The sequence below is a fragment of the Triturus cristatus genome, chromosome 11 (genome assembly GCF_964204655.1).
Source record: "Triturus cristatus chromosome 11, aTriCri1.1, whole genome shotgun sequence".
Classification (NCBI taxonomy): domain Eukaryota; kingdom Metazoa; phylum Chordata; class Amphibia; order Caudata; family Salamandridae; genus Triturus; species Triturus cristatus.
Window position 1 is genome coordinate 617,050,618 of NC_140594.1, and position 27,691 is coordinate 617,078,308.

General features: G+C 45.7%; 1 protein-coding gene across 8 annotated transcripts in view; it reads right to left on the reverse strand.

Annotated features, from left to right (window-relative positions):
- BIN3 (bridging integrator 3) overlaps nt 1-27,691 on the reverse strand; it is a 179,490-nt gene that overhangs the window by 65,342 nt on the left and 86,457 nt on the right. For all 8 annotated transcript variants that reach the window (XR_014970558.1, XR_014970559.1, XM_085634004.1 and 5 more), the window contains 3 exons: nt 15,166-15,302; nt 3,163-3,203; nt 1,670-1,811 (listed from right to left, as the gene is read on the reverse strand). Coding sequence is in view for 6 of the 8 variants with exons in the window: in XM_085634004.1 (XP_085490130.1) it covers nt 1,670-1,811; nt 3,163-3,203; nt 15,166-15,302 (320 nt within the window). In the remaining 2 variants the exon portion in view is untranslated. The remainder of the gene's footprint in view (nt 1-1,669; nt 1,812-3,162; nt 3,204-15,165; nt 15,303-27,691) is intronic.

Genomic DNA, 27,691 nt, shown 5'->3' on the forward strand with positions numbered 1-27,691 from the left:
CTCTCACGGTTGTTGGTCTCGCCGGTTGACGGTGCAGAAATCAGGACAGCTGAAGCACTCTGTAAGTGGGTTTCTGCGGGCCGATGTCCCTCGATGGCTGCTTGGTCTCATTGCAGGAGTCCAGATTGGACTCTCATGGGTTTTGTTTGCTGCAAGTGGTCCGGTACCCCAGGTATTGGTGCTGTGCAGCTCCGGTCGGTCCTAGTGTCCTCTCACTCAGTGATGGGACAGATCTGACCTTCAGGAGTACAGTTACCTCTTCCTGGGTGGCTGCTTCTTCAGGCTGGCCAGGAAAATATAACACAGTAAACCAGACTCTGCTTCGTCTGTGCCTGTGGACAGCAGTAGAGTAGCTCCTCTACTCCAAGCGAGATGGCTGGCAATTTGCCATTTCTGTTCGGAGGAGGGGATACCTTTGGCCGGAGCAGGCATTGTTTCTGCCCTCAAGAGTATAAGCTCTCACTAGCAGGGGGATAGAAACCTGTCTTTGGAGGCAGGCTGGTCTACATCAGTCAGTCAGTACACTAGAGATTGCTTGATTTTCAGGGTGCACCTCTAAAGTGCCCTCTGGGTGCATGTATTACTAAATCCATCACTGGAAACAGTGTGGGCTTATTAACACGAGAGGTGTGATACCAAACATCTTTAATTTCAGTTAAGCCATTGTGTAGCTGGGGAACTCAATCACCAGTGCTCAGTACATATACTCAAGATGGCTTCCCTGTTCACTGGTAATGTCCAGGAATCGACATGAACATCACAGGGGCATATCTGTTCATGCAGATATGTCCTCACATGTAATATAATGCACCCTGCCTTAGGGCTTTAAGGCCTTTTGTAGGGGTGACTTACTTATAATACATGCAGTGTCTGCAGACGTGGCACACAGGAGGTGTGCCATGTCTTATCTTTACTTTTCTCTGGACCATGTTATGCAGTATGCAATGGTAGTTTGCATGAGTTGGGTGGAGCGTCTCTCAGGGTGCCACAACACATGCTGCAGCCCTTAGGGACCCTCTTTTGTCCCCCTGCCCTGGGTACCAGGGGTACTATTTACTAGGGACTTACAGGGGGTGCTAAAGAAATTGCCAATTGGGGGAATAATTGTACCGTTTTAGGGAAACAGATCTGGTACTGGGGACCTGGACAGCAGGAACACAGTGCGCTTCTGTCAAAATTGCATCAATTACCAGGCAAAAAGTGGAGGTGACCTTGTCAAAAAGGGGCACTTTCCTACATTCATTACATGGATGCTGCCAACATTTTTTTACAGTGACATTTTTATTTTCTGAAAAATCACAGACCATTTCCAACCAGTTGAGAAGGAGGAAAAGAAACACAAGATCGCATGAAGATGTGTATGCAAATTTCCCACACACTGAGTGGTTTGGGAGGAAAAACTTAATTCTACATATATCCACTGAACTGGTTTGACAGGGGCACAAATCCTGACATTTTTCAGTTTTGTTTTTCAGCCTTTGCCTGCAAGATTTTGACTGATTCTGCCATTGAATATAGGTAGTCAGGACACAAGATTTCACAATAACAAGTATTCAGGCCAAGGTTTACCACAATATAACAATACTTATGCCCAGGTGTGCCATCCTGCAGATATGATCAGACCCTTGTGTGTCACAACATATAAAAAAGTATTGTGCAGACTCCACACCTGATGAAGTTTGGCAAGGACGGGTCCGGTCTTTTCCTTTTCTTCATATTTTTCCACCTTGGATTGAAGGCGTTTGTAGTCCTGCAGAGTCTGCTCACGTCTCTTCACCGCCATGTTGAGACTGGGGAAGACGCTGCTATACCTGGCAGAGCAGAAAAGAGCAAAGCATGAGGAGGTGGCAGGAAATGTGGTCAGCTCAAGTGTGCTACAATTCCCTCAGACACAGAACAGGTATACTACAGAAAGCAGCAGTGCAAACACACTGACACACAGCACAAGTACAGCACCAGATGGAGCAGTGTAGGTTTACCTCACACACAGCACAGGTGATTAACCAGTGCCAACCTCTCTTGTACACAGCAGATGTAATGTGCAGCAGAAGAGTTAAACTCTCAAACACAAACCAGGTACCACAAATGTGCAGCAGTGCAAGCTAATGTCACTCTGACAAGAGGGAAAGAAAAAAAGAAAGGAAGAACAAAAAAAAGAAAACGACTAGCATCAGCAGCAGTGCATTATTCTGTCTCGCCTAGAGAGAGGTTGTGACAGTATTGCAAGATACATCCACATAGAGAACAGTCCACCAGCAGCGGTAGAGCAGCGGTTCTTAACCTGTGGTTCGGGGACCCTGGCAGTCTGCAACGCCAACTCAATTGGTCTGAAACTGCCTAGAAATGTAATTAATATTGACAAGATTAATAATAAGGTGTATATAAATAAAGATTCAAAATGTACAATTGAAAAATTTGTATCGTTCAGTAAGTGTGAAGGGATTTGAAATTGGGGGCTAAAAATTTATCTGGTGCCCTCTGATTGATTCGTGGACATAGTGCAAATGGATCAAACAGAATACAGTATGGACAATGGGTGGCATCAGTTTAATTTAGAAAAGATTCGACCTTCCTACCAGAAAGAACATTTTGATTGTTTATATTTGTGAATCATATAAAATATTTAATCATTTGTGTTTTTGTTTGAATAATGCTTGTTTCTGTATTTTTCTTTATTGCACGGAGGTTCAAATAATCAAAAATCGCTGAAACTGCACTCTGGCTTCCATTAATAACTCAGTGGGGGTGCCCAGATTCCTGTAATGATTAGGTGGGGGCACACAGAAGGCAGAAAGTTAAGAACCACTACAGTAGAGAATACCATGATCAATGTACATCGTGCAAGCACCCATGACATACACACCAGGCGAAGAGCGGGCAGTAGCCATGCACGGGTCTGAAAACAAGTCTAGTGGAATAGCTTCCCAAACAGACAAAAGCGTACAACGCAGGCAGCAGGGATACAAGCCCATTCACAAACACCTGAACCAAAGCACCTATGCTCATTTTCTTCTTATAGTAGGGTTGATACAACTCGCTGATATAATATTTAACATGCCCTGCAAATACTCTGAGTATCTTGATCTCCGACCCCTCTCTATCAACGTGTGGGAGTGGCCCGCATACTTCCAATGGGAAAGGATTTGAAGTACTTTCACCTACTTTTTCAGTGGCTCCAAGACGGTTTTCTGGATTTGGTTCACCTGTACAAAAAGATAACTGCTTTAGGCACTGTGTGCAGATATAGAACATAGTACTGCCAGCATCAAACTAAAACTGAGGTATGCATGCACTTGTTAAATCACATTGCCTTCAGATGGAATGGATGACTACACCAGGACAGCAGTGGATGACAGTACAAAAAGCAGGCACCTAGGCTGGAATTACGAGCTGCACGGTACCGGCAGCATGCAATCTCTGCACATGCAATGCCTGTTACTGTGGAATAACAACGCACCAGCAGCGCGCAATTATGAGTTAAACCCCTTGCATTGGGGAATTAATGTGGAGACAAAGAACTGCCTACCGGTATTCTGCACTGCAGAGCTCTATTACGAGGCGTTTAATGCACACATTAACCGCCTGCTCTAAACAAGTGGTAAATGTGTGCATGGAATTCTGTTTGGAGGTAGGAGGGTGGGAGGAGTACGGGAGGGACGGCAAAGGTAGGTTGGGTGAGACCAGGATCTGGGACCTGGCTGCAGGGAGAACGGGTCAGTTGTGATCAGCAAGAGCAGAATTCCATACAGGAATTCTGCTCCGCCCAACTCGTTATCAGGGCCCTAAACCAAAATATGCACTTATAGGGACAGAATGACAGAACCTCCCATACAGAAAATGTAAGAAATTGGGTTGTTGGTTGACAGGGGAGTGAGCCATAGTCAAGAAGCAACCACAATCCTTGTCAGAGTAAGGCACAAGCAAACCCCAAATTAACCTGTGCTTTCTCCCTTGGTAGCTTGGCACAGAGCAGTCAGGCTTAGCTTAGAAGCAATGTGTAAAGTAATGAGTAAAGTATTTGTGCAACACTTCAAACAGTAAAACAGAGAAAACACTCCACAAAAGGACCCCACAACAGACTTAGAAAAATAGAGCAATTTTTAATAAATAAAATAAGACGAAATCGACAAAAATCTAATTTGCAGAACTGAGTTTTTAGTGTAAATAGCATCAAGAAGCCCAAGAGCCAATTGGGGCTATCTGGTCGAGCTGGACCGGGACTAAGTCACAAGTTCAGGCCTACCGCAATGGAGAGTGGTCCGGCTACCGGGGCCCAGCTAGGCCACCTGAACAGAGTACCTTAAATCCTGGTTGCGGAACATTGCATGGATCCAGGTCGATGATGCGCCACGCAGCTGAAGCAATGCTTCAGCATGTGGCGAGGCTACGGTGCAAGGTCCGGATGAGTCATTGCATTCGTGGTTCCTGCCACGGGGCTTGCAATGAGAAATCCAGCATCGGGGATGCGGTGCACAGCTGGTGATGTGTGGCTCCAAGAGGGTTAGGAGGACCTGGGCTATGGATACACCACGCCATCGGGGTGATGCATCAGTTCTGGGAACTGCAGTGGGAGATGCAGGTCTTAGTGATGCCCCAATCCATGTAGCAGAGGTGATGCATCAGTTCTGCTCGGGATGCACCGCTCAGCCAAGGAGATGCGTCAGTTCTGCTTGGGGATGAGTCGCTCAGCAGAAGAGATGCATCAGTTCCACTGGCAATTACCTTAGGTCCACTTTCAAGGGTCCAGGACTGGGGTGGAACCACTTGGCAGGGTAGACTCACAGATGGCACAGTCCAGGTATAGGTGCAAGGTGGTTGGAAGCCTGTCATATCCCTGAGGCTTCAGATCAGGAGGCTAGTCAACTAGTTCATGGAGTCACTCTGGGTTCTGGGTTCAATAGATGCATGTCCAGTCCTATTCACCCAGGCAAGAGGGCAGCAGTCTTCATGTCAGCACACCAAAGCGGGAGTACATCAGAGTCGCAGTCCTTCAGGAGCACAGAAGTCCTTCTTTCTGGCAGAGTATCCACAGGTCCAGAAGTGTACTGAAGTGGTGGTGTCTGGGGTCCTTCTTTTATACACAGTTGTGCCTTTGAAGTGGGGAGAAACTGAAGTACACCAATGCCCTGCCTTCCCTGCCCTGGCTCCAGACTTACTACAGGGTTACGGTAAGCACTTCCACTGGCGGTGAGCGTTACTGAACAAGTTGAGTTCCTACGTTGCTTGAATTCTGTTCGAACAAAAACAAGAATCGCATTTATCAATAGAGAGAGAAGTCAACCGAAAACAATTGCAGAGAATTTCAACAGCGCAGGAAACCCCGGCTCTCAAGTTAGTGGAAAAATACGCATCAAATATCAGAAAGAGAAGGCAATCGAACTAACAGAATTCAAGCAATGTAGGAACTCACCTCGTTCATTAACGCTCACCGCCTGTAGAGGTTTAACCCACAAACAAATGCCTAACCCCTTTAGGAACAAGTCAATAACAACTGACTTTTTAAGGAGAAATAAGACCTACCTAATCATACACAGCTAAGGCGAACCACGCACTGGCAAGGCTTCATTTATAAAAGAACTCAGTCCAAAATCAATTACACTGAAGTTGCAGTAGGTTGAACCATATATTGAACAAGAATTGGTACCTCTAAGAACGAATACAGATTTCATCCAGTCACATGCCCTGAAGAGAACCCCGTGAGTGATAGAGGGGCTCAAAACTCGTCAGCATGTACTTTCCTTGGGATAACACACCAATGACTTTCACTTGTCTATCTGGAGCATTTGTTTAAAAATGTGTTTGCCCCGTAAGACCCTCCAATATGTGTATCCAGTGGACAACAGCCTCCATAGGTTTCCAATAATATCGATGTGGAAATAACTATTTTTATGGCTGTTTATTTTTGACTGGCTGTAATAAGAATCCAAATTGTTTTATGTTGCATTCGGTACTTAATGTATGTTTTGTAATACATGTTTGTTCTATTAATTGAGTAATCTTGTGTGTAAATGTTAAATGTTGTAGGTGGTCTGTCTTTTTGAAGCACATGATCTAATAATGCTTCAATATGCTAGAAAATATGAAAATAGAAGTAAATAAATTACTTTAGACCAAATGAAGTAACAAAATGGTCTAAGTCTGTTTAATATTTAAACAGCTTCGTAGATTTGTGGTTAGGTACTTTTTTGTATAAAAAGCAGGCTCACTAGTAGCATGTAATTTACTCTGGGCAAATGTAGTGCCCTGTACTAGGGACCTTTTAAGCAAATTAAATATGCCAATTGAGTATGAGCCAATATTACCTATGCCTACACTGGTGTTCAGCGGGGAGGATTGAACTTGTATTTGTGCAGTGCCATACAGTAATTTTGTGTTCCACTACCACCCCAAATAAATATTTTAAAACCAATTTATTTTTTCAGTTCTCCTCGGGTGACTTCTTTAGATTTTTGCCAAGCACTCCTAGAACTGGGCTGTCTGAGATCATACCTGCAGCAATTTAGTTTGAGCTGGTGTAGGAAAGTGGCTCTATATATACTGTTCCCAAATAGGTACAGTGTGTATAGGGTCCACAGTCCCCAGAGGTTTGGCAGAGGCTAAAGTTAGATATAACCTTACTCTCTAAAGGGGTAGCTTGGTCGAGCAGTAAGGCAGTATCGGAGGACAGTGTAAAGCATTTGTTGTACACACTCAGTCAGCAAATGGTCTCACACACTCAAGAACTGAATTCTAGGCCAATAGTTTGTATATAAAAATATATGGTTGTTTTATTTTAAAACTAACAAGAGGTATCAAAATATACTTTCTCAGAATGAGATGCTTTAGTTAAATACTTTGTGTTAGACCTGTCAGCCCTTTGGGTGGTCCCTCCTCATCATTATTTATTTTGTCCCACTTTTGCCTCAAACCCTGTTTGAATTTTTCCTTTTTGGGAACCACCAGACTTTTTCGTGTTGCTGCAGATTCAGGGAGCCATTTTAGCTACCCCTGAAACTTCTGTCTGGGGGCCTGAAGCACAAAATGGTGGCCACCTGTGACATCACCAGCATCCACTGGAACCTGCTAGCACCTTCCAGAACATTCCAGAACCCTGTGACAGTTGGAGGCGGTTTAGAATGTTGGGAAGCTAAGACAGAGAGTTGGCAGTTGGAGCTGGCAGTTGGCACCTGACTGGTGAAGAGTGAGCAGCACAAACGTGAAGGAGGAAGGAGTGAAGCAGCAGGGGTGGAAACTTGTGCCTGGAGTGGGGTCCATAAACCCACCCTTGATACTAGTCCCTACTGACGGAGCCCAGCCTAGAGCCCTGTGTGGAAAGAAGTCAGAAAAACCATCCTGAGGACCTGGACAGCAGGAACAGGCCTTAGAAACAAGAGAACAGCAAGATCCTGACCTGGAAGCTGGTTTCCCTGAAGTCCGACGTCGAGTAGCCTAAGACCTGGAGCCCGAGGTGGAGAAGCGGCGCTGACTGGAAAAGCAGACGTCGTACCCGGAGCCGCCAGAGGTCGAGAGAGGGCGCCGTCAGAGGTCGTGAGGAATACCAGAGGTCGAGGAGGAAGTCACCCGAGGTCGAGTGAGCGGCGTCATCGGAGGAGTGAAGTCCGCCCTCCGGAGTCGTCGGAGACCGAGGTGAAGGGTAACGGAGGTCGGGAGTGAGGATCGCACTCCGGAGTCGCCGGAACCTGTGAGAATCGTGCCGGAGGTCGGGAGTGGAGGTCGCACTCCGGAGTCGCCGGAAACCTGTGAGGAGCACCGGAGGTCGGGAGTGAGGATCGCACTCCGGAGCCGCCGGAAGTCGACATCGAGGCAAGGCCAGCCGACGTCATCGAAGCCGAGGTCGCCATCGGACCGGAGCCGCCCGAAGTCGACATCGAGTAAGATTGCCCGACGCCATCGAATTGGAGGCCGAGATCGAACCGAGGCCGCTGACGTCGAGACCGGAGCCGCCGCCGGCGTCGTCAAAGAACTGACATTGTGCCGAGGCCGCCGACATCGAGCTGGAACCGCCTCACGGCATCGACCCGACTCCAGCGGCGTCGGAGCATCAGAAAAAGGGCAGTAAGTGGAGTAGAGGGCGCCTAAGGCCCTGTGGAGACCTGAGAGACTGCTCTAAGGGGCTAGGGAGGTGCTGGAACCAACCTGACTGTGCCAGGGGTGAACTGGGACTAATCTAGAGGAGTTGTGTGGAGAGAGAGAGCCAGGTCTCTGGTATTTCCCCCCTTTATCTACCTCAGTTTAGGCCTCAGCCTTGACCAAGCCAGGGAGTAGACACCCCCAAGCCTTCCACATCCCCACAAGCTGTGCCTGGGCCAAATCAGCCCTTAGGAATTCAGAAGTGATCTGAATCCATGAGTGTCACTGTCAGCTTTTAAGTATTTATTAGGGGCACTGTATTTATTGTATTTAACCTATTTCTTGTTCCACTGTATTTATTGGTCCACAGTATTTATTGATGCACAATATTTATTGGTTACAGTATTTATTGCCTCAGAATATTTAATTGCCTGTCTGTATTGCACTTTCATATATGCCTTCAGTATTTATGATCACCCCTATTTATTGAATCATTAAGCCAGTATTTATTTGTCCTGCACTTTCTAAAAAAGTTTGTATATTGTGATTGTTATTTATTTTCTCCAATCAGCAACTAAAGAAAGTTATTTTCATAATTTTTACGGTGTAGAGTCGTTTTTGGAACGGATGCACGCATGGTTATTGTTTGGGTATGTCGTATGCTTAGCACGGAGCCTGATTCCTGACCACTCGAGCCAAGCTACCACAGTGTGTCCGGAAGACCACCACCACCCCTTCTAGTGTGGGAGTGGTTTTCCAACACTTTGTAAAAGACAATTGACTTGGAATGCAATAGTTACAGTTTGTTGCAATAGGCAAAACAATTTCAAACACAATAATACATTGAGCTCAATGGGAATTTTAAGTTATATGCAATTGATTACTTTCAGGATTACCTTTCTAACTCCAGGACTGGATCCTAGATTCAGCCCTGGGACAGTTCTTGGAAACAAGTGAGTAAATACTTTTAGTTACTGTTGTGATTTCTAAGCAATATTTTGCTATTTTAAAAGTTGACACTTTTTCTGATCAAATTACCAATGATATCCTATGGAAGGAAATTCACTTAGCAGGTAAGTGGGGTTAGGGTTACTTTTTCTAGGTCAGTGTTGGATCCTGGATCCAGCACTAGTGTACCACCGGTAAGCAGTTGAGAAACTGCGTTTAAGTTATACAGGCGATTTTTAAGGAATATTTATACGTTTGCAAAATTGACACTTTCATAGAAAAACTGTCATTGGTTTCCGATGGAAGAAAATTCGAGATACGGTTAAAGTATGTTCTCGTTACTTTTGTAATCCAGTGCTGGGCTCCTAGGCTCAGTACTGGGACATCTATCTAAAACAGGTAAGTAATTACGTTTTCACAGTTGGTACGATTTTTAAAGAATATTTGTAGTTTGCAAAAATCGACACTTAGAAGAAATTTCACAGAAAAACAGTCAATGGTTTCCTACGGGAGAAAATTGAGTTAGTGGTAAGTACGGTTGGGAGTACTTTTCAGGGTCAGTGCTGGGCACCAAGATCCAGCACTGGGATCTCTCCTAATAGCAGGTGAGTATTTCCGTTTTCGTTACTCGGTTGATTTTAGGTGAATATTTTAAAGTTTAGAAACCCCACACTTAGAAGAAATTTCAGAAGAAACCAGTCAATGTTACCCTATGGAGGAAAATTGGGTTATCGGCTTTCGGGTAAGTACTCGACTGGCAGAGTTAAGGTTGCTGGGCATAGACTCAGGGGTCTCCCAGGGTCAGGTAAGTACAGTTGTTACACACTCAGCGGTGCAGGGGCAGTCGGGTGCAGGGTGAGTTAGGCCCAGTGTTATCCTATGGGAGGCAGGGGGGCCTTGGTTGGTGGCTGCTGACTAGCAGGCCACGCGGCTTTGGGAGCTGGGCTCCTGGTCACTTGCTCAGGGCAAATGGGGAGATAGATAGGTGTAGAGGTTACACTGCCAGGGCCACTCGGGCGGCTGGGTTCAGGGTGCTTTTGAGCCTTCGAGCGCTCAATGGATTTCAATGGGAAAGCTCCTGGTCGAACAAAGGCTGCAAGCTCGGGGGACGTCCCCGAATCCGGCACCCAAGGACTCACCTCGACGCTCCGGACGACGCCTGCAGCCTCAGAACCAGGTACCCCCCCAACTGCGATCAACAGAGGGTAAGATTTCCCGACACCAAAAGGCACCCGGCGCCCTGCGGCCCCCTGTGCCCGACTCCTGGGTACCTACCTATCCTCCAACTACCCAACTTACCTCTCGAAGTGGTGGTGGTAGCTGAAGAATCTTCGTCCCTGAGCTTGCAGCCTTTGTTCAACCAGGAGCTTTCCCATTGAAATCCATTAAGCGCCCGAAGGCTCAAAAGCACCCTGCACCCAGCCGCCCGAGTGGCCCTGGCAGTGTAACCTCTACACCTATCTACCTCCCCATTTGCCCTGAGCAAGTGACCAGGAGCCCAGCTCCCAAAGCCGCGTGGCCTGCTAGTCAGCAGCCACCAACCAAGGCCCCCCTGCCTCCCATAGGATAACACTGGGCCTAACTCACTCTGCACCCGGCTGCCCCTGCACCGCTGAGGGTGTAACAACTGTACTTACCTGACCCTGGGAGACCCCTGAGTCTATGCCCAGCAACCTTAACTCTGCCAGTCAAGTACTTACCCGAAAGCCGATAACCCAATTTTCCTCCATAGGATAACATTGACTGGTTTCTTCTGAAATTTCTTCTAAGTGTGGAGTTTCTAAAACTTAAAATATTCACCTAAAGTCAACCTAGTAACGAAAACGAAAATACTCACCTGCTATTAGGAGAGATCCCAGTGCTGAATCTTGGTGCCCAGCACTGACCCTGAAAAGTACTCACAACCGTACTTACCATTAACCCAAATTTCTTCCATAGGAAATCATTGACCGTTTTTCTGTGAAATTTCTTCTGTCGATTTTTGCATACTACCAATATTCTTTAAAAATCGTACCAACTCTGAAAACGTAATTGCTTACCTGTTTTAGATTGAGATCCCATTACTCAGCCTAGGAGCCCAGTACTGGTTTACAAAAGTAACAAGAACATACCTTACCTGTAACTTGAATTTTCTCCCGTAGGGAATCATTGACTGTTTTTCTATGAAATTTCTTCTGTCAACTTTTAAAACAGCAAAATATTGCCTAAAATCACAACAGTAACTAAGTCGACTTTACTTACTTGTTTCCAAGAACTGTCCCAGGACTGAATCTAGGATCCAGTCCTGGAGTTAGAAAAGTAATCCTGAAAGTAATCTATTGCAAATAACTTAATACTTCCATTGAGCTCAATGCATTATTGTGTTTGAAATTGTGTTGCTTATTGCAACAACCAGTAACTATCTACAAAAGTCAATTGCATATTGCAAAAGTATTTAACTAAAGCCTCTCATCTTGAGAAAGTATATTTTAATACCTATTGTTGGTTCTAAAATAAAACAGACATATTTTGTATATAAACCATTGGCCTAGAGTTAAGTTATTGAGTGTGTGAGACCATTTGCTGACTGAGTGTGTACAACAAATGCTTTACACTGTCCTCTGATACTGCCTTACTGCTCGACCAAGCTACCACTTTAGAGAGTAAGGTTATATCTAACTTTAGCCTCTGCCAAACCTCTGGGGACTGTGGACTCTGTACACACTGCACCTATTTGGGAACAGTAAATACAGAGCCACTTTCTCACACTTGGCATTTGCCAGTCTGCAGAAACGGACCGCAGCAACCTGGGCAAATCTTAATGGTGTTTTTTTCTGTAGCCTTTGCCTAATTTAATTACAAAACCCAATGCTTCTCTGTGCTAAGTCATATTTTAAGGACAACTGGGGCTCTATGGGGCCAGAAATTAAATTATAATAACAATGAAGGTTCCAAATTGAAAACGATGATTTAATATGCAAGCATCAAGAGAATTTTTTTAGAAAATAAAAATGCAGAGGGTGACGTGAAGAAGTGTTCAGCAAAAAAGTGATACATGTGACTTAATGGTGCAATGTTTGTATCACAGTTAAATCAGTTCGAATACAGCTCTCAATATTACAATAAATGTATACATAGAAGAGACTGTATGGAATGTCGACGGTGTTCCGATTCTTTTCACATAATAGGATCATCATCAGGACAAACATATACAGACCTGAGTTGTTACCTAATGGAGGGATTAGGCAAGAGTCGCATTGTCACCAGGAAGGAGAATGTCCCTTCAATCTGGAGTATAGGGGTGATGAGGTTTCTAAGGTGTAGAGTTAAGCAGTGGCCGGTCTGAAGTCAAATCTGAACTGGTGAAGGTTTTAAGTAGAGGTGAAGCGGAGATTCAATTCAGCCCGAGGCACAATAAATAGAAAACGGATTGATTGATGTGCATTAGAGATGCAGCGCAAACCTAAGGGGTATCCCGCGTCTTCGGCATTGTTTTAAGTCTACAACCTTGGTCACCTGTTTCAGCGGAAACATTATCTTTTCCAATGCGACCAACCTGGTAGAGACAATGATTTAAAGTTGGCGCTGGGGCATTGCCACAGACCAATCCTCGTGATGGAGGAGTCTTACTAGACATTACGAATATCCACCCTCACAATGGAGGAATGGAAATCTAAGAACACGTGCATTTATCTAGCTGCATGGCGGGAAATGGGCAGCAATTTAATGTTCCAAAAATTGTAACACACTAGCCCAGTCTAGGCATGTATGTGTTAAAAAAAACATTTGAGGGTGCAATGGGATGCAAAATACTGCTACTACTACTACAGAAGTGCTTTATGGGATGAAATAATTTTTACAGGTGAAGCAACAAAGGGGGTCTGAGAGCTTTATTCCACTCTGGACTTAGTGGGATTCACATAGCCACCTGGTGAAGTAGAAAAGCCTCAGATCCCACTGCCTTGCATAGAACGCGACATACACATCCTCCTCATACTCCAACACACAGCAGCGCGACTGAGTACCAAGTGCATGCGTCCTTAGACCCCAAGCAAGTGCATGCGGGGCTTCTATCCTCAGATCATCAGCAACAGCAGACTGGCCAAGTAGGAATGGATTGGGCCCCTCGGCTCCAAACATCTGCTTGACCAAGGGAGGCTAGTATTCTCATAAGTCTCCAACATTGGCTGGCAGCCTCATGTCCTCTGCTCCCCAGCACTCAGTCTGGATGACTTCTACACCCAGTGGGCATCACCCTGGTGGAAGAAGAGGGACGACGGAGATAAGACTTAAACAATCATTAGCAAAGCCAGTAGGTATGAGGTTAATGTGAGAAGACCTACTGAGAAAGCACATTAGGGTCCACACAAGCAAGAAGAGACAAACTGCACTGACGGCCCCCTTGACTTCGATACAGTTCTGGAGGTTTTTTCTAGTTCAAATTAAGATGGCTATTGCTGTTAATGTAGTCCCTCGTGCAGTTCAGTGCAAGCACTGGAGTGGAGGAGGAAGGATACACCCACACAGTGAATAGCATTAGGTAAGAGATGGTAGCACCAATTTCAGGAGCAGAACTCGAGGGAAAGGGTATCTGGTTTGTCACATCCACAAGAGGACAAAGACAAATCTTACACAAGACCCAACATCTTGTGCAACAAACGCAACACCTGGACGATTACCGCCCCCACCAACCGGACTGCATCATTTTTTACTTGAACCAGTCTCACAATGTCTATGACTTACAAAGACTGTTGGTAAAGATTTCACTAAAAGATCAGACAAGTGCCAAAATTCCCAACCATAGTCCCAAAGCATAAGTTTGTCTAAGGGCCTAGGTAATTGAGAATCTCGTGCTACTGCATACATGCAAGTATCGTGATTAGAATTATATCTCAGAACCAGACTTATGTTTCCACTTTCTGTTTTTCTTAAAGTATTATAAGTAAAAAAATTAATGAATAAAATATTGGTACATAAAAATACTTTATTTGAAGACCTAGGACAGGCAGAACAATTAGGTCCCTATTACGAGGCTGACGGTCCGAGGAACGCCAGACTTGTGGTGGTCCGGAGGTGGCGGATCCAGACACCGCGGCACCGGTGGTCGGACCACCCGATTACGACTCAGGCAGTTGGACCACCGGCTCCACCAGGGAACTGCCGTTCCCTGGCATAGGAGCGGTGGTCAGCAGCAGCAATATGTTTGGTGCGACCGCCACGGTCCTGCCAAACATATTACGAGTTTCCTCTCTGCCAGGCTTTTCATGGCGGTGAAAACAAAGGGGACCCTACAGGGCCCCCCTGTGCCTCAACTTATGTGGATGCACACAGAGGGGCATAACATGTGCCCCCCTGTGTGCATGCACATAGGTTCCTGCACGGCATGGACTTTGGAGTCCATGCTGTGCAGGAACCTTGTGAGGCACTCCCATTGTGGTGCCTTTTTAAAAGGCACCACCGCCTTTGAAAGGGCACCACAGGGGGAACCGCCATGCCGTCCACCCGCCAGACCACTGAAAAGTAGTAATCTGGTGGGCAGGTGGCAGCGACCTTTGGCAGAGCGGTGGCGCGGCGGTTTGCACCGCTGCACCACCGCTCTACTAAAAAAGGTCGTAATTTGGCTCTAAGTGTTATTTACTACGTCAAGCAGCATCTCAGTTTCAAATCTCAGTTTCTAACCCCCGTCTCCACCTACATTAAGCCTTGAATCCTCTCCTTTCTGCTACAAGAGAGTCAAGGGCCTAAAATGGGTAATCTAATAACCTTGTTGGCCATGGGCCAATAAATGGTAAATACTAGTACACACACTAAAAGCTGCCTCTTACCCCGACTACAAGAAAGGGCCTCACGATAAAGAATTATAGTTTGTTCTAGCAGTCTAGCAAATTCACTGAGCTTAACAATTCCTGGAGTATCATCACTGCAAATATAAAAATAGACACCCACTGCCAAAGAAGCTTAGAAAGATGTTGAACACTGATATTGAAAACATTTACCATATTCGATTCCTGCCTACTTCCTAAAAAGGATCCGACACAATCCATACCTGATTCAGACACCTTTATCACTTCACTGCCCTGCGCGTCCTCAGACTCAATGCCCAGCAACATGGCGGACTAGGGGGCCTCAAGCCCTCAGACTGTCAGAAGACTGCAGGCCAGCACCCACCTTCTCCTGGTTGAAGGAATCCATCCTCTTCATTGCAGTGTCCAGAGCAGTCACCATCTGTTGGAAAGCTATGTCCTGTTCACACAGAGGGTTTCCCTGCAGGTCTGAGGAAATCTTCACAGCCGACTTGGACATAGCTGTAGGAGGGCATGAAGAAAGCAAGAGGATCAGTGGGACAACCACTGCATAAAGACAGCTCATCTGCAAAGCCATATCAGAAACAAAAGAGGGGACTAGTGATTATTGAGTGGTCAAAGGGTTTGGGTGTTCAGTGGGTGGGAGGAGTGCTGAGTAATGCATGGGCCCTGCCAAAAATGAGGATTGTGTGTTTCTGAGCCACTACTGGCCAGAGCAGACATGTAATGTAGGAGGAGAGACAAACAGGGAGGATAGTGGCTATCGGAGAATTGGAATCCAAATGGGTTACCTAATTGGATTCTTAACCTAATATTTCCAATCATCAGGCAGGGTGTACTTCATAATTGCAGACACAAACCCATTTCTAATAATCAATCCAATCATTAACAAAGTTTCTACATTAAAATAGCTTTTTAAACCAAGAACCTGCGTATTAACTGTTCTACTGTAGCGCCACTACATGCAGACAATTCAAGATCAGATCCTGAACACTGACATACCTAATAATCAGTCTCCAGCTTGTCACGAGACAAAGGGTGAGTCACATGGGCATACAGAAAAGATAGCAAAGCTGGAGAATTGCAGTCACAGAACTGTACCTTTTATACATGGACATGGTTGGTTAAATCTAACACCAACAGCGTTATTGAGGCCCAAACGACACCACAAATGGCATCTGTCCAACTTAGCACTTGCAGTCATTAGGAGAAGAGTGCAGATGCCGCTCACTTTGGAGTGTTGCATCTGCACTTACCATCAGGTCCTATTTAGTGGTACCACTTGGTGCATAAAATGGTGCAAGGGGTGATAACATTATTAAAACGGGCGCAAGCAACCTTTAACAATGATAATTACCATTTTCTTACATATAGGCGTACATCAGCTGCAAATATTACTATCAGCCTGGCGCAAATGCACCTTGCTCTGAGCGGTATTTGCCGCAGCACTTAAATCTGTTAATAGGCATTATTATAATGAGGGTGAACGAAATAATATCTCAAATTCAAAAGGTTCTTTACGACCGTTTAGCGGATTTGAGTACCTGCTATGGGGTCCACTTCAAAACAGCAATGTCTTGAGAATTTAAGCAAGGCTTTCCACATAGGTGCCTTGCACAATGCCAACGGTGCAGGTATAATAGGAATGTTATAAAAAACTTTTCAAGATGTGTGATGTGGCAACAGCAGGTCAACTTTGGTCCAACAGAACTTTATACACTAAGGGCCAGATGTACGACCCTATCAATTTACGAGTCACAAATTGCGTTGTTTTGCGACTCGCAAATAGGAATGTGCAACAGTGTCTCAGACACTGTTTGCGATTCCTAATGGGGTCACAAACTGTCAAGAGGCAGGGGCAATTTCTGACCCCATTAGGAATGGCTAGCACTCCCAGGGATGGTGCCTAATGGGGTCAGCAGACCGCCATGTAGGTGACTGCTTTTTAAACAAAGCAGTTTTGTTTTTAAATGCAGCTCGTTTTCCTTAAAGGAAAACAGGATGCATTTAAAAAAAAGAAAAATTAAACGTTACTGTTGCATTTTTTAGGAGTAGGCAGTGGCCCGGGGGACCACTGCCTGCTCTTAAAAAATATTTTTAATGCTAGTCGCAAAGAGGAAGGGGTCCCCTAGAGACCCCTTCCCCTTTGCGAGTGAGTTACCACCCATTTGAAATGGGTGTTAAACCGAGAGTGTTTTGAGGCTGCAATTGCGGATTCCTAACAATCTTACATTGAAGTGCGAGTCGTTATTAGGAAGGGACACCCTTGGCACATCCTATCCCAATAGCGAGTTGCTAACCCTATTTTGCAAGTCGGTAATAGGTTAGACTCGCAAAATAGTGTTTGTAAATAGGGCAGACCTATTTTGCGGTCGCAAACAGGCTGATTTCCCATTTGCCAGCGCAAAAAATGGACGTACATCTGACCCTAAGTCACTATCTAGCCAGTCTGTGACCCGGAAGTACTTCATCCCCACGGAGAAGTACAACAACTTTTTTGCCTTCCTGAGTTTTTTTGCTGCGGGGAAAGCCTATCTCCTGCACTCTGGAGTTTTGATCTTCATTCTGCATGTCCACAAAGCGCGTTTTCCGCACAGAACGTTTATGGCGCTCTAAGTCCTTTTCTTAGTAGAGCGACAACTGCAGTTATCACAGTACTATAATATGTGGTACAAGCAATGGGTAAGTCCCTTATGTAGCTCCTTAACTGCCACAGAAGAAGCTTTGAAAAGAAGCCTTTCTTTACGTTGCGATCTACTTTCAGGAGAGCAGCGGTGGTCATGCTATGAACCTGAAAAATATTCTTGAAAACAGTGAAACTTTTTTGCCTTCTGTTTGTGAAAAACTTTATCAAGATGTTTACTTTGGACAAAGCACTTTCTTTGGTTGAAGACTCCTTCGCGCTAAAATAAGGTTGGACATACAATGATAAAATAATGCCAACAGGTGCAGTAATGAGACCACAGTCAGTGGGCATTAGGAGAAAAAAAAAAGCCCCAACTCAGTGGTGTACCATGAATGAATGCGTTATTAAATGCACTTCTATATAATCTTCTCGTTTTACAAACAGGTATGTCAAAAATGCAAATGTAAATCTATAAAAGGGCCAATACTGGAAAATCTCCTTGCCTATAACACTAGCTCTGTAGCTTGTCGTATTTATAGAAATTCCAGCGTGTATGTTTTTTCACCAAGGGCCACTAGGTGGCATCGTGCACAAAGAGTGTTTAAGAATGTAAAAAATAGCCTCCAAGTGAGGTCCATGAGTCATCGCACTTTAACAAAAGATTCTCGTCACAACACATCTTTCATGTGGGTAGGCGGGACGGCTGCATGCGAATATATGAACATGGCAAGCTGTAAAACCGTGTTACAGGTGAATAGGACTATGTTATAGATTGACATGCTTTCATTGCGTCACACGTAGTAAAACTTAAGATATGCATTTACTTTCGTTCTTCTGTAACCCTGTGACAGTATCTGAAAAGCTTTAAAAAGTCACAGCTGAGGCAATGAGGGCATTGGCAACCAATTCTTAACATGAATTGGCATACCGTCTGATTGTGCTTCCGAGGGTGCTTTAAAACGCAACAAAACGGGCTAGGTCACCCAGGGGTTACACATCAATGTTATGGCTTATGATGGAGGCGGTTGAATCCTTTCAGAAACTGCCAGTCTGCTGCCGGAAGCTAGCCCTGCACAGATCGGACAGTAATTGGCAAACAATGTTTTTTCCCTAATCCCTACTGCCTTCTCTAGGGAACATCCGAGATCCACTTTAAATTCAAAGGTGTGCGTGGACATTTCTACTGGAAAGGAACGATTCTGAAGCAACCTCGGGAGTGCTAAAGTCCTACCCATATGGCACTCAAACATGACGTCGAGAAGAAAAACTCGGTGGGTTCTTAAAACAACTTTGCTCCTAAGGAGTAACATATAAGGTTTATTAGAGCCCATATCTCACTATTTGCAAATCGATGGTATCTGGGAAAGGTCTTTCCTGGTGTCTCAAAATGGATTTGTGTGTGCCCTTTACACAGAGGACCCATAAGATTTCGCAATATAAGGTACAGTTCCCAGAGTGCAGCAGGATTTCTGATTGGGAACAAGCCTTTCTACTTTTCAAAAGGTTCCTCTCCTTTTTCTCTGCTAGTTACGGCTGATATTTTGACTCTTGGAATTGCAAAATCACTAGCTGGTTTCTCACTGCATTTGCTTCCTTTAAAACCTAACAAGAAAAAGGAAGACTCATTATGTCAGTAATTGCAATTACATGTAAATGAAGGCTATATAGTTTCTCAACCACAGGTGCGCAATTTGCCTCTTCTTTGCATGGGGGCGGGGGGTGGATGCACGACAGCCGGTCCTGATGCAACCCACGGAGGCCTGCAGCTTAAGGCAGATGTGGGCATATGTTACTGTTAACAGTGGGGACATTTTGTAAGCTTCTAACTGACCACTCATTAAACGGAGTATTAGTTAAATGTTAGAAAAAACCCTATAGTATTGTAGGGAGTGGATGGGGCTGGAGGACCAGATTAGGGGTATCAAGCCGCCTATACCGCGATTCCTATATCTTAGGGCGCTTGAAATGTAAGCTTTAGATTTGCTGGGGCATACTTCATGTAGTGAAGTGTGCTGCTTGGCAAGAGCGGGGAAGTCCTGGTATCAAACCCCAAACAAAGGGAAAGGGTGGAGGCCATGTGTGGCATGTTAGCCTCCGGAGCCAAGCCTTTGGAGTGCTCCTACGACACAGAACATAGCTGCAAATTGGGCAGTCAGACCATGGACATAATTGGAGGAGAAGTTGGAAGCAGAGAGACTAGTGAATTGTGAGCGAGAATCGTGTCTACCCCACCCAAGAACTATATGATCTATCAGATGATCAGAGTGAGCGGATCTCCTGGTGACCCATCGGATACAAAAATGGCCCTGAAAAGGATTCTCCCTGCAAAGACCATAAGCTGACCAGTCCTAACTGGTCTTTGTGAAGATTCTGTGTTAGAGCTGGACAGAGAGTGACACCCACTCACTCTAAGCTGGTATCCAGGAAGGGAACTCTCAAGTGCAATGCGATAACTTTAGGCTCAGTTCATGGAGTGAAGAAGCAAGCCAGAGAGACACCCTAAGGACCTCTGTGAAGTTTGGAGGAATTGAACTGTGCCTGGCTGTACAAGGTGGTACAAAAGGGGGTGGTGATGGACGGAGCATCAGAACCAATCAAACACTCACACCCAGTCAACAGATCTGGGTTTGATCCATCACCGTTCTTTAGCCCACTCTGCCACCCCAGTTCAGACATGGCCATATGCAAATCAGTCTGACCCTGTGCCTCATGGGAACAGTCCTGCCCGAACTGCCAAGCCATGCCTTCCCTGGACCGGAAATAAGCTTCCTAGGACAGGTTTGTTCGCCATAAGTTGGCAGGGTATGCTCAGATGTGAGTCCCTTGCTCACTTTGCCACTGGATTCAAGCAAGCCTGGCTGAAGACGGCTGAAATGCCAGAAACCGGTCCTAGGAAGCTTGTTTCCGGTCCAGGGAAGGCATGGCTTGGCAGTTCGGGCTGGACTGTTCCCATGAGGCACAGGGTCAGACTGATTTGCATATGGCCATGTCTGAACTGGGGTGGCAGAGTGGCCCAAAGAACGGTGATGGATCAAACCCAGATCTGTTGACTGGGTGTGAGTGTTTGATTGGTTCTGATGCTCAGTCCATCACCACCCCCTTTTGTACCGCTTTGTTCGCCATAAGTTGGCAGGGTATGCTCAGACGTGAGTCCCTTGCTCACTTTGCCACTGGATTCAAGCAAGCCTGGCTGAAGATGGCTGAAATGCCAGAAACCGGTCCTAGGAAGCTTGTTTCCGTTCCAGGGAAGGCATGGCTTGGCAGTTCGGGCTGGACTGTTCCCATGAGGCACATGGTCAGACTGATTTGCATATGGCCATGTCTGAACTGGGGTAGCAGAGTGGGCTAAAGAACGGTGATGGATCAAACCCAGATCTGTTGACTGGGTGTGAGTGTTTGATTGGTTCTGATGCTCCGTCCATCACCACCCCCTTTTGTATGGCTGTACAAGGTGACAGACCCAACAAACCCCTCTGGCATGACTGAAGGCAAGAGACAACCTGGAGCTGAAGGCAAGAGACAACCTGGAGCCGAGCACTGCGCTGCGTTACTAGCAGAGGAGGAAGTGAAAGAGCAGGAACTTTCATTGAATGTCCATGCAGAATGGAGAAGTGTAGAATGTAACTGCTACTTAAAAACGCTAAATCTTTGCAGCAACTGATCCATTTTGTAATTTTTGTCTTATTTTAATCATAAAATAGGACTTCATTTCACTAAGTTGGTTTAGTAGCCTAAGATATTTCTTGATTCAAGTGTTGTGATGGTGCTGCTGAGCACTAGCGTGCATTTGCTGTAGTAGTGTTCTTAGTTCCCTGATACTAAGAGGTAGACAAGGATACTTTAGGCAAACAGTGTTTGGTACTTTTTCCACTAGCACCAAGCAACCGGGTTTCTGACATCTGTACTGAGGAAATCAGAAGCCAGGCCACTAAGTTCAGTGATTGTACGCTGGCACCGAGCAACCTGGTTTCTTACATCTGTACTGAAGGAAATCAGAAGCCAGGCCACTAAGTTCAGTGATTGTACGCTGGCACCGAGCAACCTGGCTTCTTACATCCGTACTGAAGGAAATCAGAAGCCAGGCCACTAAGTTCAGTGATTGTACGCTGGCACCGAGCAACCTGGTTTCTTAAATCCGTCCTGAAAGAAATCAGAAGCCAGGCCACTAAGTTCAGTGATTGTACGCTGGCACCGAGCAACCTGGTTTCTTACATCCGTCCTGAAAGAAATCAGAAGCCAGGCCACTAAGTTCAGTGATTGTACGCTGGCACCGAGCAACCTGGCTTCTTACATCCGTACTGAAGGAAATCAGAAGCCAGGCCACTAAGTTCAGTGATTGTACGCTGGCACTGAGCAACCTGGTTTCTTACATCCGTACTGAAGGAAATCAGAAGCCAGGTCACTAAGTTCAGTGATTGTACGCTGGCACCGAGCTACCTGGCTTCTTACATTCGTACTGAAGGAAATCAGAAGCCAGGCCACTAAGTTCAGTGATTGTACGCTGGCACCGAGCTACCTGGTTTCTTACATCTGTACTGAAGGGAATCAGAAGCCAGGTCACTAAGTTAAGTGATTGTACGCTGGCACCAAGCAACCTGGTTTCTTACATCCGTACTGAAGGAAATCAGAAGCCAGGTCACTAAGTTCAGTGATTGTACGCTGGCACCGAGCTACCTGGCTTCTTGCATGCGTACTGAAGGAAATCAGAAGCCAGGTCACTAAGTTCAGTGATTGTACGCTGGCACCGAGCTACCTGGCTTCTTACATTCGTACTGAAGGAAATCAGAAGCCAGGTCACTAAGTTAAGTGATTGTACGCTGGCACCAAGCAACCTGGTTTCTTACATCCGTACTGAAGGAAATCAGAAGCCAGGTCACTAAGTTCAGTGATTGTACGCTGGCACCGAGCTACCTGGCTTCTTGCATGCGTACTGAAGGAAATCAGAAGCCAGGTCACTAAGTTCAGTGATTGTACGCTGGCACCGAGCTACCTGGCTTCTTACATTCGTACTGAAGGAAATCAGAAGCCAGGCCACTAAGTTCAGTGATTGTACGCTGGCACCGAGCTACCTGGTTTCTTACATCTGTACTGAAGGGAATCAGAAGCCAGGTCACTAAGTTAAGTGATTGTACGCTGGCACCAAGCAACCTGGTTTCTTACATCCGTACTGAAGGAAATCAGAAGCCAGGTCACTAAGTTCAGTGATTGTACGCTGGCACCGAGCTACCTGGCTTCTTGCATGCGTACTGAAGGAAATCAGAAGCCAGGTCACTAAGTTCAGTGATTGTACGCTGGCACCGAGCTACCTGGCTTCTTACATTCGTACTGAAGGAAATCAGAAGCCAGGTCACTAAGTTCAGTGATTGTACGCTGGCACCGAGCTACCTGGCTTCTTGCATCCGTACTGAAGGAAATCAGAAGCAAGGCCACTAAGTTCAGTGATTGTACGCTGGCACCGAGCTACCTGGTTTCTTACATCTGTACTGAAGGGAATCAGAAGCCAGGTCACTAAGTTAAGTGATTGTACGCTGGCACCGAGCTACCTGGCTTCTTACATCCGTACTGAAGGAAATCAGAAGCCAGGCCACTAAGTTCAGTGATTGTACGCTGGCACCGAGCTACCTGGTTTCTTACATCTGTACTGAAGGGAATCAGAAGCCAGGTCACTAAGTTAAGTGATTGTACGCTGGCACGAGCCACCTGGTTTCTTACATCCGTCCTGAAGGAAATCAGAAGCCAGGCCACTAAGTTAAGTGATTGTACGCTGGCACCAAGCAACCTGGTTTCTTACATCCGTACTGAGGAAATCAGAAGCCAGGCCACAAAGTTCAGTGATTGTACGCTGGCACCGAGCTACCTGGCTTCTTACATCCGTACTGAAGGAAATCAGAAGCCAGGTTACTAAGTTCAGTGATTGTACGCTGGCACCGAGCTACCTGGCTTCTTGCATCCGTACTGAAGGAAATCAGAAGCCAGGCCACTAAGTTCAGTGATTGTATGCTGGCACCGAGCTACCTGGCTTCTTACATTCGTACTGAAGGAAATCAGAAGCCAGGTTACTAAGTTAAGTGATTGTACGCTGGCACCGAGCTACCTGGCTTCTTACATCCGTACTGAAGGAAATCAGAAGCAAGGCCACTAAGTTCAGTGATTGTACGCTGGCACCGAGCTACCTGGTTTCTTACATCTGTACTGAAGGGAATCAGAAGCCAGGTCACTAAGTTAAGTGATTGTACGCTGGCACCGAGCTACCTGGCTTCTTACATCCGTACTGAAGGAAATCAGAAGCCAGGCCACTAAGTTCAGTGATTGTACGCTGGCACCGAGCTACCTGGTTTCTTACATCTGTACTGAAGGGAATCAGAAGCCAGGTCACTAAGTTAAGTGATTGTACGCTGGCACGAGCCACCTGGTTTCTTACATCCGTCCTGAAGGAAATCAGAAGCCAGGCCACTAAGTTAAGTGATTGTACGCTGGCACCAAGCAACCTGGTTTCTTACATCCGTACTGAGGAAATCAGAAGCCAGGCCACAAAGTTCAGTGATTGTACGCTGGCACCGAGCTACCTGGCTTCTTACATCCGTACTGAAGGAAATCAGAAGCCAGGTTACTAAGTTCAGTGATTGTACGCTGGCACCGAGCTACCTGGCTTCTTGCATCCGTACTGAAGGAAATCAGAAGCCAGGCCACTAAGTTCAGTGATTGTACGCTGGCACCGAGCTACCTGGCTTCTTGCATCCGTACTGAAGGAAATCAGAAGCCAGGTTACTAAGTTCAGTGATTGTACGCTGGCACCGAGCTACCTGGCTTCTTACATCCGTACTGAAGGAAATCAGAAGCCAGGCCACTAAGTTCAGTGATTGTATGCTGGCACCGAGCTACCTGGCTTCTTACATTCGTACTGAAGGAAATCAGAAGCCAGGTTACTAAGTTCAGTGATTGTACGCTGGCACCGAGCTACCTGGCTTCTTGCATCCGTACTGAAGGAAATCAGAAGCCAGGCCACTAAGTTCAGTGATTGTACGCTGGCACCGAGCTACCTGGTTTCTTACATCTGTACTGAAGGAAATCAGAAGCCAGGCCACTAAGTTCAGTGATTGTACGCTGGCACCGAGCTACCTGGCTTCTTACATCCGTACTGAGGGAAATCAGAAGCCAGGTCACTAAGTTCAGTGATTGTACGCTGGCACCGAGCAACCTGGTTTCTTACATCCGTACTGAGGAAATCAGAAGCCAGGCCACTAAGTTCAGTGATTGTACGCTGGCACCGAGCTACCTGGTTTCTTACATCCGTACTGAGGAAATCAGAAGCCAGGTCACTAAGTTCAGTGATTGTAAGTTGTGGTGCAGGATTCAGGCTTGAATCATTCATGGGAGATACAATCTGTACAACCGTCTCCTGTGAGCACTTGTGTGAACTTCCACCCACAAAGCCTCACTGAAACAATAAGATCCTCCCGTTCGTGGCCTAGTTCAGCTTGATGAGCTTGAATCAGGAAAATTGGTTAAAAAAAACTGAAGGAATGTCATCACCCTGTTCATCAAAGATCCATTCCTCGTGGATCTGTGCACTTTGTAAAAAAGTGCATCTATAGTATTGACTTGTGATGGGCTATCTGTTGGGAAGATCACTGCAGATGTCTTAGAACACGTGACTGCCAGTTAAAGAGCCATGGTAATTGTTATTTTCATTCAAACTTTTTTTAAGATAGTGCTTCATTCCACACCTGAGGCCAAGTTATACAACACGGATTGTTGTGGTCCGAATTATTATTTTTTCTTCACTACATTCTGCTACCTGTGCAGCCGCCAGTGTCAGTCCCCCCTTCTCCTCCATGGGGTGAGTTCATATTTATTGTTTTTCACACTGATTAACAAGTTCTTGAGGTGACTTACGCTGATTCGTCTTCTAATTCCTCCCTCCACATGTGCAGTGCCCGGCAGGGTCCCATGTGAGTAAGTACCCTTCTTTTATCACACTCTGACTTCCCTGAGATGCACGTTCGTCACGCTGACCGGATATCCACACTTTCAGGTACAGGCCGCTCCTACCTCTCCAATATTGCCATGCTAGTCTATACAAGCCTCACACTGATAGTATCCTTCTCTTTTTCCATAGATATCCCTACTTTAATAGGTCCTGAAGAGACCTCTCATTGCACTAGGGGTCGAAACGCCGTCGACAAAAGCAAAGAGAACGATTTTTCCCAGCTCCTTTTTACTTAACTCCTTGAGTGCTCATGACGGCTCCCGGCCATCATGAGTCACAGTAGGCGTGTGCTCATGACGGCCAGGAGCCGTCCGAACGTTGCCGCTCCGCCCACGCGGTATTAATTCCCCGCCTGTGCGCGAGAATTAATCAGTGGGCTGAGTTCGGACGGCTCCTGGCCGTCATGAGCACACGCCCACCATGATTTATGACGGCCGAGTGCCGTTCAGAGTACGGGAGCGCCACGCCCAACCCTGCCCCCTCTCACACCGCAGCGGAATTTGCCCCGCGGCGAAGGGGTTAAAAAGGACGCTGTTGTAATCATTGATTTCCTCTAATGGTCGACTTAACAAATGTTGGAAACCAATTGTATATGTCACTAATATGTCACCACTGTTTCTTTAGGTTCCATGTTCACTGGGGACACTCAATCACTGTTTTTTTAAACATTTGAAAAATTGTATTTATTCCTATATAAATAACTATTATTGAACATTGAGGTGTGTATGGTTTTTTCTCCTTCGGACATTGATGTAACCCTTAGACATTGCGATAGCGCATATTAGTACCACATCCTTTGTCATTTTCCCACATGAACCGCTGTTTCTGTTTATAAAATACTTACCCTGGCTTTGTACAAGTAGGGTTTCCCTTGTTACTTATTTTCGTCATTCTACACCTAAGCACTGTAAATGACAGATATTGCTACTGCCCAATTTAATGGTACTCAACTGAAAGATACTCAAAAGAATGGAGGCGTAGCTCGGCCTTGGATTTGATTTAGTGACAGGTAGATCACCAAGTTTCAGCAGAAAGCGTTCATCCTGCCACCACTAACAGCTAGAATGGGCAACCTCGAAGCTGGGGAACAGAGTTTGATTCTTTGCACGGACACTCAAAATCCTGTCACTCTAGGGAAATCACTTAATCTCCCCGTGCCGAACAAAATGAAAGAAAATGAATATGTCAGTCTGTAACGCAACTGATGCTCCTGTAAAGCGCTCCGATACCTTCGGGTCTAGTTTGCTCCATATGAACCCACCAAAAAAAAAAAAGATTCTTAATCTCGTCACTAGGTAGAATGTAGCAGCTGTTCTGCTCTTTTGTATTGGCAATAAAGTTTTCAATTTGGTCTAAATCACTTTATTTTGAGAGGAACAGTCCTTAGTTGAAGCATGTTTATTTGCGTCAACTCACTTTGCAACCACAACCTGAGATTCCATAGATCACCGAAGTGCGCTCCCACCCTAGCAGAGAGTCATCAGTTTCCTGTGTGAGGTGGGAATGGCTGCTAAAACAGAACTCTGCTCATCATATTCTCACCTTCAGTCCAATATATGAAAGATGGTAACTTAATAACAAAAGCATCACATTGACTTTCCAGTTTCCTGAGGTCTCCTACAAAGTGTCAAATTCAGGACTACAAATATGCAAATGGGATAATTGGATGAAGTGTTACATGGAGAGATCTACACACCTTTTAAGGCAATCATTGCATATCTTCTGAAGGATGCACTTTTGTTGGGTTTGCGATGGTGACTTTTCCATAGTGGGAAACCGATGGAAGAGATATACACAGCTGTCGCTGATATTTGAAAAACACAAAGGACTTTGCATTGTAAACTATCATCGGGAACCAGTCATCCAGCTGAAAGGCAGATTAAGACAGAATGACACTACCATTACACACTTGGAGAAGGCGCTCAAGCAGACATGGCAGAAAGGTAGTACCTTGAAATGTAAGTGGTCCATTACAGTCAATCTTTGAAAATTCCTGTGCAGAAAGGGATAGGGAAATACTTATCATAGCTCTGTGGCTCACATCCAATTCCATGTTGAAATTGCAAGAATACTCAGAGAAAAAACACAGCATACTCAATGCTCCTTTTCTCAACTGCTCTATTGCAGTTTTTAGGCCCAAAAGGGGGTCTAAACTGCGCGCTAGGACCCTTCTGTACTGCTGAAGAACCTAGAGTAACAGTATGCATGAGATATTGGTGCTTGTTCAATCGCCTACTCCTCAGCCGTCTGAGGTGGAATTGTCTAGATCTTGTG